General features: G+C 44.4%; 1 protein-coding gene across 2 annotated transcripts in view; it reads left to right on the forward strand.

The window, feature by feature from the left end:
* Positions 1-4892: 4892 nt before the first annotated feature.
* A2ML1 (alpha-2-macroglobulin like 1) overlaps positions 4893-13997 on the forward strand; it is a 45489-nt gene continuing 36384 nt past the window's right edge. For both annotated transcript variants that reach the window (XM_019834470.2, XM_023256757.2), the window contains exons 1-4: positions 4893-4997; positions 5741-5924; positions 6270-6432; positions 7029-7081. In XM_019834470.2, the coding sequence (XP_019690029.2) occupies positions 4933-4997; positions 5741-5924; positions 6270-6432; positions 7029-7081 (465 nt within the window). In that variant the 5' untranslated portion in view covers positions 4893-4932. The remainder of the gene's footprint in view (positions 4998-5740; positions 5925-6269; positions 6433-7028; positions 7082-13997) is intronic.

A 13997-nucleotide genomic window follows, 5' to 3' on the forward strand; every position in this document is an offset into this window, starting at 1 on the left:
TTGAAAAAAAAAATTTTTTTTTAAAAATGCAAATTCTCGGGGCACCTAGGTGGCTCAGTTGGTTAAACATCCGACTTCAGCTCAGGTCATGATCTCACGGTTCTTGAGTTTGAGCCCTGCGTCACGCTCTATGTTGACAGCTCAGAGCCTGGAGACTGTCTTCAGACTCTGTCTCCCTCTCTCTCTGTCCCTCCCCTGGTTGTGCTGTCTCTCTCTCTCTCTCTCAAAAATAAATAAAATATTAACAAAAAAATGTTAAACAATGCAAATTCTCAGGCCCCACCAGAGACCAAGGAGTCAGAAACTCTGGGGCAGGGTCCCAACAAACATTTTGCCATGTCTCTCTTATTAATAAATCAATTGAGACAGAAGATAGATTCTTCAGGGATTCCTGGATGTCTCAATCGGTAGAGCGTGTGACTCTTGACCTCAGTGTTGTGAATTCCAGCCCCAGGTTGGGTGTGGAGCCTATTTAAAAAAAAATAAAAGGTGGATCCTTCTTCCTGGATCCTAACTTCCTTCTTCCTGAGGTTAGCTATAGGAAAGAGCAAATGGTGCCATTAATCATAAAATTATACCAAGCAAACAGGGAAGGAACATTGAAAGTTTGGAGAGCAGAAGCAGAGGGAATTAATTGGGAGGTACTTAACAGATGCACAAAATGGGGTGCCTGGGTGGCTTAGTCAGTTAAGCGTCGACTTCGGCCCAGGTCATGGTTTCGGTTTGTGAGTTCGAGCCCCACCTTGCACTCTGTGTTCACAGCTCGGAGCCTGGAGCCTGCTTCAGATTCTGCGTCTCCCTCTCTCTCTGCTCCTCCCCCGCTCACGTTCTGTCTCTCTCTCTCCCTCAAAATAAATAAACATTAAAAAAATTTTTTTTTGATGTCTTTTATATATATTTGATCCCGTTTCCAGAGATCTTCATTTATTTGGGCAGTTTCTGTCTGGTATCTTATGAGAGGAGTTAGCAAACTTTCTAGAAATGATCAGAGAGTAAATCATGAGGGTTTGCAAGACAAATGGTCTCTTGGAATTCCTCAAGTCTATCATGGTAGCACAGGAGCAAATGAGTGTTACCGTGCTCCAACAAAACTTTATTTACAAAACCTGTGGGGGGCTGGATTTAACCTGCAGGCTATATAGTTTGTCACCCCTGTCATATCTGCTGCCGTAAGACTCCCTTTAATATTGCCAGTAGCACAGGTCTGGCACGAACCTTTGGTTTCTCTGAAAAAGTCTTTTTTTCCCCTTCATTGACAAGATGTTTTTGTTGGCTAACAGAATACTGGATTTTCTGGGTTTTTTGTTTTTTTTTTTTTCCTTTCCTTTCAGTATTTTGAAGACGCCAAGTCATTGTCTTCCGGCTAACATTGCTTCTCATGAAGTTCGCTGTGACTCTCACCTTTGCTTTTCTATATATGATGAGTTTTTTATTCCTCTGGCCCTCTTCAAGACTTCTTTTTTTTTTTTTAAGTTTTTTTTTTTTAATGTTTTTATTTATTTTTGAAGGAGAGAGAGAGACAGAACATGAGCGGGGGAGGAGCAGAGAGAGAGGGAAGCCCGGAATCCGAAGCAGGCTCCAGGCTCTGAGCTGTCAGCACAGAGCCCTACGTGGGGCTCGAACTCACAGACGGTGAGATCGTGACCCTAGAAAGGGACACATCTCTTCTCGGGCAGTTGATCACGGCGGATGAAGTCATGCTAGTTAAAAGATGGGGTGGATTTAGGGTTTGCCCTTGCCAAGGTTATTTTCAGTGCACCATAGGCTTTGGACTCCTCTTAGGATGCCTGATGCTTAGGGTCGGGTCTGGAATGCTGGAGACCTCGGTGTTTATTCTCCACTTTCTCCTCTCGGCCTTCCCCATACACGTTATAGGTGCCACAGAGCTGGTCTCTCTCCATATTTTGCCCCTCTGCTGGTGGTGGACTGCTTCTACTCATTATGTTTTTGCTTCGAGTACTGGTGACAGGGTTCAGTGGCTCTGTTGATAGGTAGTTGATATGTCTGGGCCCTGGAGGGTGAGATTTTCTTAGGATTCCTGCCTCTACTCCCAACCAAACTCTCCTTTGTATCTGTGGGAGGTCTTGTGTGGAAAAGATTTTCCTGCTGTTCTTTCAGTCTTAGGAAACTTCTGAGAGCATTGGTATAGACTTCTGGGCTGAGGTCTGTTTCTTCTCCCTCCCTCTGGGGTAGGTTTCTTCTTCTTCTTCTCCTTCTCCTTCTTCTTCCTCTATCCATCCCCTGACAACTACGGGTATTGACCTGTGCACCAGAAGGGGCAACGGTATTTACTGCTTCTACCCAGAGGCTTAAGCTTTTTTTTTTTTTTAATTTTTTTTTTTAACGTTTATTTATTTTTGAGACAGAGAGAGACAGAGCATGAACGGGGGAGGGGCAGAGAGAGAGGGAGACACAGAATCGGAAGCAGGCTCCAGGCTCTGAGCCATCAGCCCAGAGCCCGACGTGGGGCTCGAACTCACGGACCGTGAGATCGTGACCTGAGCCGAAGTTGGACGCTTAACTGACTGAGCCACCCAGGCGCCCCTGAGGCTTAAGCTTTTCTAAAAGGACTCTGGGCAGCTGGGGCTTTTCCTATGGAATAGATAATACTGTTCTCTCTGTCTACACTACTAAGGGAAGCTCTTTTCGGTCTTATTCTGTATCCATTCTTTCTTGTGAGCACTTGGTAAAGGTCACGGAAAAGACCTTTGAGGACAGACCTGTAAGTGAATATAAGCCCCCCTTGTGGCACACGGAGCATCCTTGTAGTTACTCCAGTCCACGCTAGACTTTTAGTAAATCATTGAAATTTTAGCTGTGTTCGTACTGGCTTGCGTGAGGGCCCAAACACCTCCCATGTTCTGGCATAGATGAGACCATTCAACACTCAGTCTCCTCTCCGGAGGAGCTGTGCCTCCTTGGATTTCAGGCTACTTAGTTGACCAGCAACCTTGGCTCGGCTCTTACGTTCAACTTTTTGGTTCAAGAAAAGTTGGCATTTTGCACTTCATCTGGCCTTTTCTCACTATCAGGTAGGGAAAAATGCTCTTTTCAGGTTTTTTTTTTTACATCCTAAATGGAAATGACACTTCCTACATGTTGTTTTGTACCATGTTCCCCCTTCCCTCCCTGCCGTTCAAACTAGTATTGCAAACAGTTCCCCTTGTCATGAAAATATTGTTATTTTTTTAAAGTTTATGTATTTATTTTGAGAGAAACAGAGAGAGTGCGGGTGGGGGAAGGGCAGAGAGAGGGAGAGAGAGAGAGAGGGGATCCCAAGCAGGCTCCATGCTGTCAGCACAGAGCCCAGCGCGGGGTTGGAACCCACGAAACCGCGAGATCACGACCGGAGCCAAAACCAAGAGTCAGACACTTAATCGACTGAACCGCCCAGGTGCCCCATGAGAAGATTATTTGTAGCGGCTGTTTATTGTTGTTTTATATTAATCTGGCAATTTTTTCAACCAAATTAAAATGATTGGGCACTGTAATAGACCTAACATTTGATTTTCCCAGCATCTTTACCCCGACATAGCGGTGGAAGAGAACTTCCTTTGGTCAATGCCACATGTCTCTTTGGGGTTGCTTCATCCTGCTGGCCTTTGGGTGGTAAGAAGGACCCAGGTCCTCCCCCTCGTAGGATTCTGGCTACAATGATTGATTCAGAGGTGAGCATGTGAGAGAAGGAGGAACAAAATCCTTCTTCAGAAATTTCCCTAACATAGATGAAAAATTTCTGTCTCTTGGGATCATAGAGCTGGAAGGATTCACAGCTCCCTCTTCTCCACTGCTTGAAGGAAATCCTGTGTGTGGTGGGACTGAAAGATTGGGAGAAGCGAGTCCTGGCAGCATCAGTTCTCTGACTTCGGGCCATAACATGTTCAGTTTCTCTGGTTCCTTCAGTTCTCTGTGTGTGATCCACCCCAGTTACCAACAATCCTTTTTTGTTTAAGTTGGTTTGATTTGGGTTGTTTAGTGCTCCAGAAAGTATCCCTACTGATTTATGCTGTAGGCGGCATTCAAGTCTTGCCATTTTAGGGGTGGCCGGGTGGCTCAGTAGGTTAAGCATTTGACTTCCGCTCAGGTCATAATCTTGCAGTCTGTGAGTTCAAGCCCCACATTGGGCTCGGCACTGGTGGTGCGGAGTCTGCTTGGGATTTTCTCTCTCTCTCTCTCTCTCTCTCTGTCCCTTCTCTACTTGCGCTCTCTCTCTCAAAATAAATACACTTAAAAAAATTTTTTTTAAAGTCTTGCCATTATAAAGAACACTGTAAAGCAACTTAGTAGCTACATCTTTTGCATACATGCATGCTTTCTGTCCGCATTAAGAAACATTTCCAAAGTAGGAATTGCTGAGTCATAGAACACGCAGCTCTGAAAGGCTTTTGATGTGTGTGAAATTGCCTTCAGAAAGGTTGTCCATTTATACTTTTGTAAGGAGTGTATATGTCCCTATTTCCTTACAGTCACGGGAATACTGAGTATTATTATTTTTTTAAATTCCCAAGTAGATAGACTGCTTTTCTATACCTGTGTATAGAACACCCATACCTGTGTTCCCAAATAAGGTCTTAATAGGATCATAAAAAAGAGAGCAAAGATCAAACATGGACGGAAATTTAGAATGACACCAGAAAGGGAGGAGTCCAAAATTTGTTCCAAGAGCATTACCACTATGAATACTCAGCCCTGGGTTTTCCCCCAGAACAGGTATTACGAACTGGCTGAGCCAGTATGAATATTTCAGGGAGAAATAAACTTGAGGAAGTGACAGAGGTCCTACCCTGGGTTACCACCTTAGCCTGGGGCTCCAGTAGGTTATTGGCTGGAGCATTAATAAAAACTCCACACCCTGTGGGGTTAATATATATGCTATAGCGGGGACCCAGATTCCTGGTTCCTGCTCTTGAGGAGTCTGTCTCACCCGCAAAGATGTGGGCTCAACTCCTTCTAGGAATATTGGCCCTGTCACCAGCCATTGCAGAAAAATCTCTCCCGTAAGTGCTTGGTGTCAGAGGTGATGTAGGGCAGGTGGCTTCTTTGTCTATTTTTCTCAAATGTTAATATGCGGGAGAAGAGATAACCTTTGACTTATTTTAATTTGCTTCTCATCTGTTCCTTCTTTGGTTTCATTTCTCCTTTACCCAGAGAGAAAGGCTGAGGCATCAAAAGGGAGCCTTAGGAAAGATAATGTTAAAAAAAAAAAAAAAGATAATGTTAAAATACAATAGAGTCCTAATACCCTGTTCTCGGTAATAGAATTAATTTCCTTCTTGGGGGGCGCCTGGGTGGCGCAGTCGGTTAAGCGTCCGACTTCAGCCAGGTCACGATCTCGCGGTCCGGGAGTTCGAGCCCCGCGTCGGGCTCTGGGCTGATGGCTCGGAGCCTGGAGCCTGTTTCCGATTCTGTGTCTCCCTCTCTCTCTGCCCCTCCCCCGTTCATGCTCTCTCTCTCTCTGTCCCAAAAATAAATAAACGTTGAAAAAAAAAATTAATTTCCTTCTTGGTACCCTAGGCATAGGTTCTCAGTGATGGTCTCCTAGTGATTGTGGGAGGTTTAAGGCTGTGCACTGAGTTATTTGTTACTCATCTGTCTCTCCATTATAGAAAATAAGATTCCTAAAGGCAAGGGCTCAGTCTGCTTAATTCACTGCTATATGCTGAGTTCTTAGGAGAGAGCTTAATTTTTCACTGACTGAATATATCATTACTGCCCTGAAACCCTTATATTTCCTTAATAGAAACTACCTGGTGACCTTACCGGCCCAGCTTAACTTCCCCTCTACCCAGAAAGTTTGTCTGGATCTGAGCCCTGGGAACCACGATGTAAAATTCACTATTACTCTGGAGACCAAAGACAAGACCCAGAAGTTGCTAGAAACCTCTGGGTTGAAGAAGAGACACTTCCACTGCACCTCCTTTCTGGTAAGCACAGATTCAACCCTGAATCTGCTCCCTTCCTTTCTAATCCTTCTCTGGAGACACTTGGCACAATCTAAAGATAATTAAACTTATCTCCCCTAAACGTAAACTCAGCTCCTGGCCATAACTCATTCACCATTTCCTTGACCTTGGATTTCTTCCTTTAGTTTTTGACCTTAACCTCTGAATATCGTTTCCCTTCTTTTTCCTGGCAATGTGTCTTACGGCCCTAACTTTGCTACCCGCCTCTAACTCAGCTCTTTCCTTCCACCCTCCCACTCTGGGGTCGAGACCAGTTGATTCATTCCCCAACATCCTGCTCCTCCAGAGCCCCCTTCTCTTGTCCAGGTACCACCTCCTGCTGGTGGCACAGAAGAAGTGGCTACAATCTGGGTGTCGGGAACTGGAAATAACATCAATTTTGTGGAGAAGAAAAAGGTTCTGATTCAGAGGCAGGAGAACGGCATCTTTATACAAACTGACAAGCCCATCTACAACCCGGGGCACAAAGGTAAGAGGCATACATAGGGGATTCGACAAAAGACTGGGGAAGCCACCGCCCGTATTCCAGAAAGAGGGGCTTTGGGGTTTGGGGGTAGGCCTATGGGGCAGGAGGGAGAAAGTTCTGGAGGGATGAAGCGTGACAAGTGTGGAATGCCTGCTGTGTTACGGAAGCAGAGAAAAGTGGGTGGAGTTGCGTGTGTGTGTGTGTGTGTGTGTGTGTGTGTGTGTCTGAAACAAAAGTATACATTTTCCGGGAATGGCGTTTGATCAGTGTAGCTGGGCTGCTGTGTCTTATGGCCAGCTGTTTGTCTATGAATAAGAAAGCATCAAAAGCATTTGGCTTAAGCTCCTGATATTTGTACTTTGTGCCTTCTTCCCTAGAAGGGCATTCCATTATGGTGTTTCCAAGTCAGGGGCTTTGATCTGTCTGTCAGTTTAGGTTGTTTGTTGTGTTTGTTTGTTTGTTTGTTTGTTTTTTAAAAGGAAACCCTGACCAGGTTTTGCTGACTCAGAAGGGGGGGGGGCGCGGCAGGGAGTGGAAAGAGTGGAAGAAGGACTGGAGAGGGGGAAATCCCTTTGCCAATGATGCCTATTCTATTCTAGTGCATTTCCGCATCGTCACCCTGAACAGCAGCTTTCTTCCCGTGAATGACAAGGTGAGAATTCAGTTGGGAAGAGGGAAGGGGAGAGGGGTAGGGCAGACTGAGACAGAGCAGGGAGAAGGAGAAGAGATTCTTCCTAAGAGCGTGAAGAGGTGAAGTCCTCTGAGGAGCAGAATGCTTGTGCTAGCCTCAGGGCACAGGTCGAAAGCCTGCCAGTCCCCAGCAGCTTAAAAACAGCCAGAGGTGCCAGTTCTTAAGCTGATAGCTGCGAACATCAGTTAGGCTAATATTCCTGAGACGTGCTTGTATCCACTGCCCGTTTTAAATGTTTTCCATGTTATTTTATTTTTTATTTTATTTATTTTATTTTTTTAAATTTTTTTTTCAATGTTTATTTATTTTTGGGACAGAGAGAGACAGAGCATGAACGGGGGAGGGGCAGAGAGAGAGGGAGACACAGAATCGGAAACAGGCTCCAGGCTCTGAGCCATCAGCCCAGAGCCCGATGCGGGGCTCGAACTCACAGACCGCGAGATCGTGACCTGGCTGAAGTCGGACGCTTAACCGACTGCGCCACCCAGGCACCCCTATTTTTTATTTTTTAAAAATGTTTGGGAGAGAGAGAGAGCATGCGAGTGCCAATGGGGGAGAGCGGCGGGGTGGGGGGGGGAGAGAGAGAGAGAGAGAGGGAGAGACTTCCAAGAATCTCAGGCTCATGACCTGAGCCCAAATCAAGTGATGGATGTTCAGTTGACTGAGCCCCCCCCAGGAGCCCCTCCACTGTCGTTTTAAGAGTTTCTACAGGGGTGCTGGGTGGCTCGGTAGGTTGAGCGTCTGACTCGATTTCGGCTCAGGTCATGATTCCAGGGTTGTGGGATCGAGCCTCACATCAGGCTCCGTGCTGATGGTGGAGACTGCTTGGGATTCTCTCTCTTTGTCTCTTTCTGCCCGCCCTCCCCCCCCTCCCACCCTTGTTCGCGTGTGCTCATGCACACTCTCTCTTCCTCTCTCAAATATAAACAAACAAACAAACAAATAAATAAATAACATAGAAGAGTTTTTGAAAACTTCAAGATTTTCTCTCCAGGAGTGATACCACATGACTTTGCAGTTCAAAAATTAGAAATAATTCAGGAGGGGACGCCTGAGTGGCTCAGGCGGTTGAGCATCCGACTGAGGCTCAGGTAGTGATCTCATGGTTCGTGGGTATGAGCCCTACATCGGGCTCTGTGCTGACAGCTCAGAGCCTGGAGCCTCTTCAGATTCTGTGTCTCCCTCTCTCTGCCCCTCCCCCGCTTGCGCTCTGTCTCTGTCAAATAAACACTGGAAAAAAAAAGAAATAATTCAGGAGTATTCCTAACAAAAATTAGAAATAAGAATATCCAATCCCACCATCTTTTTTTTTTTTTTTTTTTTTTACTACAAGGCAAGGTGTTTTATAAAGTAGGCAATTCTCCGAAGGCTACATTACGTGCCTAAAGTAAAAAAATGTGGTAACACTTGGCAATTACTTAAAGGTTCCTTAAACAACTCAGTCCCTGGAATCAGAAGCCTTTTGATAGGTTTGATCTCAATTTAGGGCTTGTGTCATTTTTATATTTCTGAAACACTTACCTCACCTCTCAGACATTTCTGCTGCCTTCTTTGCCCTTCATTCACAGCCCATGATACATGATGTGTCATGAAGCTTTTAAAGATAATCATAGGGCAGCATTATTGTTATTTCCATCTCCCCTTCTCAGAGTTTCTTTCCTCTCCGTGCAGTGAAGCTATGAGCTTTTTTTTTTTTTTTTTTTAACCATTATCCTCATATTTCATTTTTAGGCTCTTTTCAATTTTTTTATTTTTTAATTTTTAATTAAAAAATTTTTTTTCACTTATATCCAAGTTAGTTAGCATATAGTGCAACAATGATTTCAGGAGTAGATTCCTTAATGCCTTTACCCATTGAGACCATCCCCCCACCCACAACCCCTCCAGTAACCCTCTGTTTGTCCTCCATATTTAGGAGTCTCTTCTGTTTTGTCCCCCTCCCTGTTTTTACATGATTTTTGTTTCCCTTCCCTTGTGTTCATCTGTTTTGTATCTTAAAGTCCTCATATGAGTGAAGCCATATGATATTTGTCTTTCTCTGACTAATTTCCCTTAGCGTAATGCCCTCCAGTTCCGTCCACGTAGTTGCAAATGGCAAGATTTCATCCTTTTTGATGGCCGAGTAATACTCCCTTGTATATATATCCCACATTTTCTTTATCCATTCATCCATCCATGGACACTTGGGCTCTTTCCAGACTTTGGCTATTGTTGATAGTGCTGCTGTAAAAATGGGGGTGCATGTATCCCTTCGAAACAGCACCCCTGTATCCCTTGGATAAATCCCTAGTAGTGCAATTGCTGGGTTGTAGAAGCTATGAGCTTCTTGATGAGTAGCTTCCTCTGCGATTACTTTCTTTCCCAATTTGGAATTCTTTTTAGCTTCTCCTTCCTGTCACCTGTATCCTTTCTGTATCAATCGGGTTTAATGTTGACTAGTTATTTCTTAACAGACTGTTAATTCCAGAGCCGAGAGGAAAGGCTAGGGGAAAATGTGACCACAGCCAAGTATTATTTTAGACTCCACTGGCCCCTGAAGGTGCCTGAAGGTTAAGGGTCCCATTAACTACCCTTCTTCTATGATCTCTCCTCTGCTCAAATTAGACCCCATTACTGAGAGTTGTTCTGCTTTCCATAGTTATTCTCTCTTTCTATCTGAAAATTACTCCTTCTCCCCTACACCATTTCTTTAGCCAGCCCCCTACTCCAAGTTCCAAATTTGAAACTCCTGTTTGAAACACTGAAATCAACTAAAGGAATTTTACTAAGAAACTGAGGGACAAAAATTGTGAAGTTAAGCGACTGAAGTATACTTGACATTAACCGAGCCTATCCACCTTGGTGGCAACACCCGTTTATCCAGAAACCTCAGCCTACTTCCAGGGGGAAATGCTGTCTTCTTACCTGAACACTTGTTGTTTTCCAGAGCCTGCTTCTAAGTAATTGGTGCTCTTCCCGCCTCTTGACTCTCCGTGTGAGGAAAGTACTTTGTTACCTGAGAAGTGTTCTTTTTCTCTAATTTTTAGCCATCCATAGTAATCTCATTTTTGTCTCCTTATTGTCTGTATAGCTCTGGTCTGTGAAAGTCTCAAGCCTCTCCTTTGACCCCGAAGGGGAATGGAATGTGCCACCTCAAAATGGGCCACTGTGGCATGTGGATTGTTTTGAACTGCGGGTAATCAAGAGCCAGCATACTCAGGAAACATTTTTTTTTTTACCTCTCTCTTAACTGACTTAGAGAACTGAGATAGGAGGCCTGGCCCAGTTACCAGATATAACTTTTTTTATCTGAAGGATTTATCTGGGGGCACCTCGGTAGCTCAGTCGGTTGAGCGTGTCGACTCTTGGTTTCGATACAGGTCATGATCCCAGGGTCGTGGAATCGAGCCCCAAGTTGGGCTCCATATTGAGCCTGGAGACTGCTTAAGATTCTCTCTCTGTCTCCTTCTGCCCCTCTCCCCCTGCTCCTGTGCTCTCTCGCGCGTGTTCTCTCTCTCTCTCTCTCTCTCTCTCTCTCAAAAAAAAAAAAAAAATTTTATCTACATGGTAAGGCAAAGATTTGATTACCAACCATTTGTTCTTCTGCTCTCCCTGTGACTTGCCCGGTGTCCCTTTGAAACCCCAGGCACTTTTGCCATTCCTTAGCTCAGGATGGTACAGAAGCCTCAATCGCCTGACTGCCTTGGGGTCTCATTGTCTTTGTGGGGCTCCCAAATGCCAGTAATCAAATGTTTTTCTCCTGCTAATCTGTCTTTGGATTACTAGACTAGCCAAAGAAACTAGAAGGGGGAAATTTTTCTGTCCCTCTAATCCTTACCTCTCATTTTTTTTGTTTTTTCTGAAGAACTGCCATGATCCTTGATATCCAGGCTGACAGCTGCCTTGACACGATGTGGTGCTTGGCCCAAGAATCAAAGGCAAACACCACCTTGACTTCATTTCCGTTTCCTTCCAAGTGAGATGCAGCCCTTGAACCCTCTCTGAGACCGCACATCTAAATTCCAGCTTTCAATCCCATTTAGTTTTTAAGTGTATGTAATACTACTTGGAATGCCCTGAACTTAATAGGTGTACAGTCTCTAATCAGAGTTTTAATTGCATTAACGTTCATGTATGTATGTATGTATGTATGTATTTCGCATTTATTGATTTTGAGAAATGTACGAGCACATGAGCAGGGGAGGTGCAGAGAGAGAGAGGGAGAGAGAGAATCCCAGGCAGGCTCCACGCTCAGCACGGAGCCCGACTCTGGGCTTGACCCTAGGATCCTGTGATCACGACCTGGTGGAAATCACGAGCTGGATGCTCAACCGAATGAGCCACGCAGGCGCCCCTGCATGTATCTCTTAAAAAGCATATCTCAGGGGCACCTGGCTGGCTCAGTCTGTAGGTCATGCGACTCTTGATCTCGGGGATGTGAGTTTGAGCCCCATGATGAGTGTACAGATTGCTTGAAATCGTTAGGGGTGCCTGTGTGGCTCGACTGCTTAAGCGTCCGACTCTTGATTTTGGATCGGGTCATGATCTCACGGTTGGTGAGATCGAGCCCCATGTCCAGCTCCGCACTGACAAGGCAGAGTGTGCTTGGGATTCTCCCTCTCCCTCTCTCGCTGCCCCTTTCCCCTGTGTGTGCGCGTGTGCGCACACACACTCTTTCAAAATAACTAAATAAACCATAAAAAAATTTTTTTTTAATCTTAAAAAAAAAAAGAAAAAGTACATCTTAAATAATCATGATCTCATTATCAAACCTAAGGAAATTAATAAGAATCATTTACTATCATGTAACACCTGTCTTAAGTTAGGGTTTTTTCACATGGCTGATTTTTTTTTTTTCAAACTAGGATCTGATTAAATTCATGCATTACATTTGATTGTTATATCTTTCGAATCTCTGATAATTTAAAATAATCTTATTTTTTCATTGTCGCCTTATATATTTTTTAGGAGAGAGAGCGAGAGAAGTGATCAGGCTAAATGACTTGTAGAATGTCCCCATTCCAGAAAATGACATTGACTTTTGAGGAAGCCTAGTTGTCTTATAGAATATTCAACGTTCTTTTTTTATTTTTTATTAAAAAAATTTTTTTTAATCTTTATTTACTTTTGAGACAGAGAGAGAGAGAGCATGAACAGGGGAGGGTCAGAGAAAGAGGGAGGCACAGAATCTGAAACAGGCTCCAGGCTCTGAGCTGTCAGCACAGAGCCTGACGCGGGGCTTGAACTCACCGACCGCGAGATCATGACCCAAGCCGAAGTCGGACGCTTAACCGACTGAGCCACCCAGGCGCCCTTCAATGTTCTTTTTAAAAAAAAAAACTGTTTATTTATTTATTATGAGAGACAATGAGAGGGGCAGAGAGAGGGGGAGAAAGAGAATCCCAAGCAGTCTCCATGCCCAACACAGGACTCTGATCCCCACCAACCATGAGATCATGACCTGAGCTGAAACCAAGGGTCAGACCCTCACCTGACTGAGCCGCCCACGTGCTCCAAAATATCTGACATTCTTCATTCGTTTGATTATGTCTTTCTTTGTAGTCTAACTTGCTCCCCTATGTTCTGGAGGTAGTTCTGAGGTCTTCATTAGATTTAAACTGAACCTTTTTGGCTAAAATATTTATCAGGAAATGCTGTGAACACCCAATGTATCTCTTCAGAAGATACCTAATGTCAGATTGTCCCGTTATTCGTGATGATGAGTTTGATTACTTATTTAAGGTGGTGATAGCCTAATTTCTCCAGGTAAACGTATGTCTTCTGTTTAAAATTTTTAAAATTTTATTTATTTATTTATTTATTTATTTATTTATTTATTTAAATGTGAGCTCCATGCCCAACCTGTGGCTTGAATTCATGACCTCAAGGTCAAGACTCACATGCTGTACTGACTGAGCCAGCCAGGCACCCCTGTCTTTTTTTTTTTTTTAATTAGCAAGTAATTTTGGTGACACTTTGACACTTAGCACAATAACCCGTTCACCATGAACTTAGTGGTTTTAGCATCCATTTTCTTGAAGAAACTATACATGGTCCTTTGATGGAACTCTTTTAAACAAAGTATTTTTTAGCGGTACCTGGGTGAGTCAATTGGTTAAGCGGCTGACTTCAGGTCATGATCTTGCGGTTCCTGGGTTTGAGCCCCACATCAGGCTCTCTGCTGTCAGCACGGAGCCTGCTTCAGATCCTCTGCCTTCCTCTTTCTCTGCCCCTCCCCTGCTCATGCTGTCTTTCTTATTCTCTCTCTCTCTCTCTCTCTCTCTCTCTCAAACATAAATTTTTTTTATTTTTGATAAATTTTATTTATTTTTGAGACAGAGCATGAGCAGGGAGGGGCAGAGAGAGAGCGAGACACAGAATCTGAAGCAGGCTCCAGGCATTGAGCTGTCAGCACAGAGCCTGATGTGGGGCTTGAACTCACAAACAGTGAGATCATGACCTGAGCTGAAGTCAGACGCTCAACTGACTGAGCCACCCAGGCACCCCTCAACGTTCTTTTTTTAAAAGAACTGTTTGTTTATTTATTTATTGTGAGAGACAATGAGAGGGGCAGAGAGAGAGCGAGACACAGAATCTGAAGCAGACTCTAGGCTCTGAGCTGTCAGCACGGAGCCTGACGTGGGGCTCGAACTCACGAACAGCGAGATCATGACCTGAGCTGAAGTCGGACGCTCAACCGACTGAGCCACCCAGGCGCCCCAACATTAAACATTTTTTTAAACAAAGCATTAAAAAAAATTTTTTTCAATGTTTATTTATTTTTGAGAAACAGAGAGAGACAGAGCATGGGCAGGGGAGGGGCAGAGAGAGAGAGGGAGACACAGAATCTGAAGCAGGCTCCGGGCTCCCAGCTGTCAGCACAGAGCCTGACGCGGGG

The sequence above is a fragment of the Felis catus genome, chromosome B4, assembly GCF_018350175.1.
Source record: "Felis catus isolate Fca126 chromosome B4, F.catus_Fca126_mat1.0, whole genome shotgun sequence".
Classification (NCBI taxonomy): Eukaryota; Metazoa; Chordata; class Mammalia; order Carnivora; family Felidae; genus Felis; species Felis catus.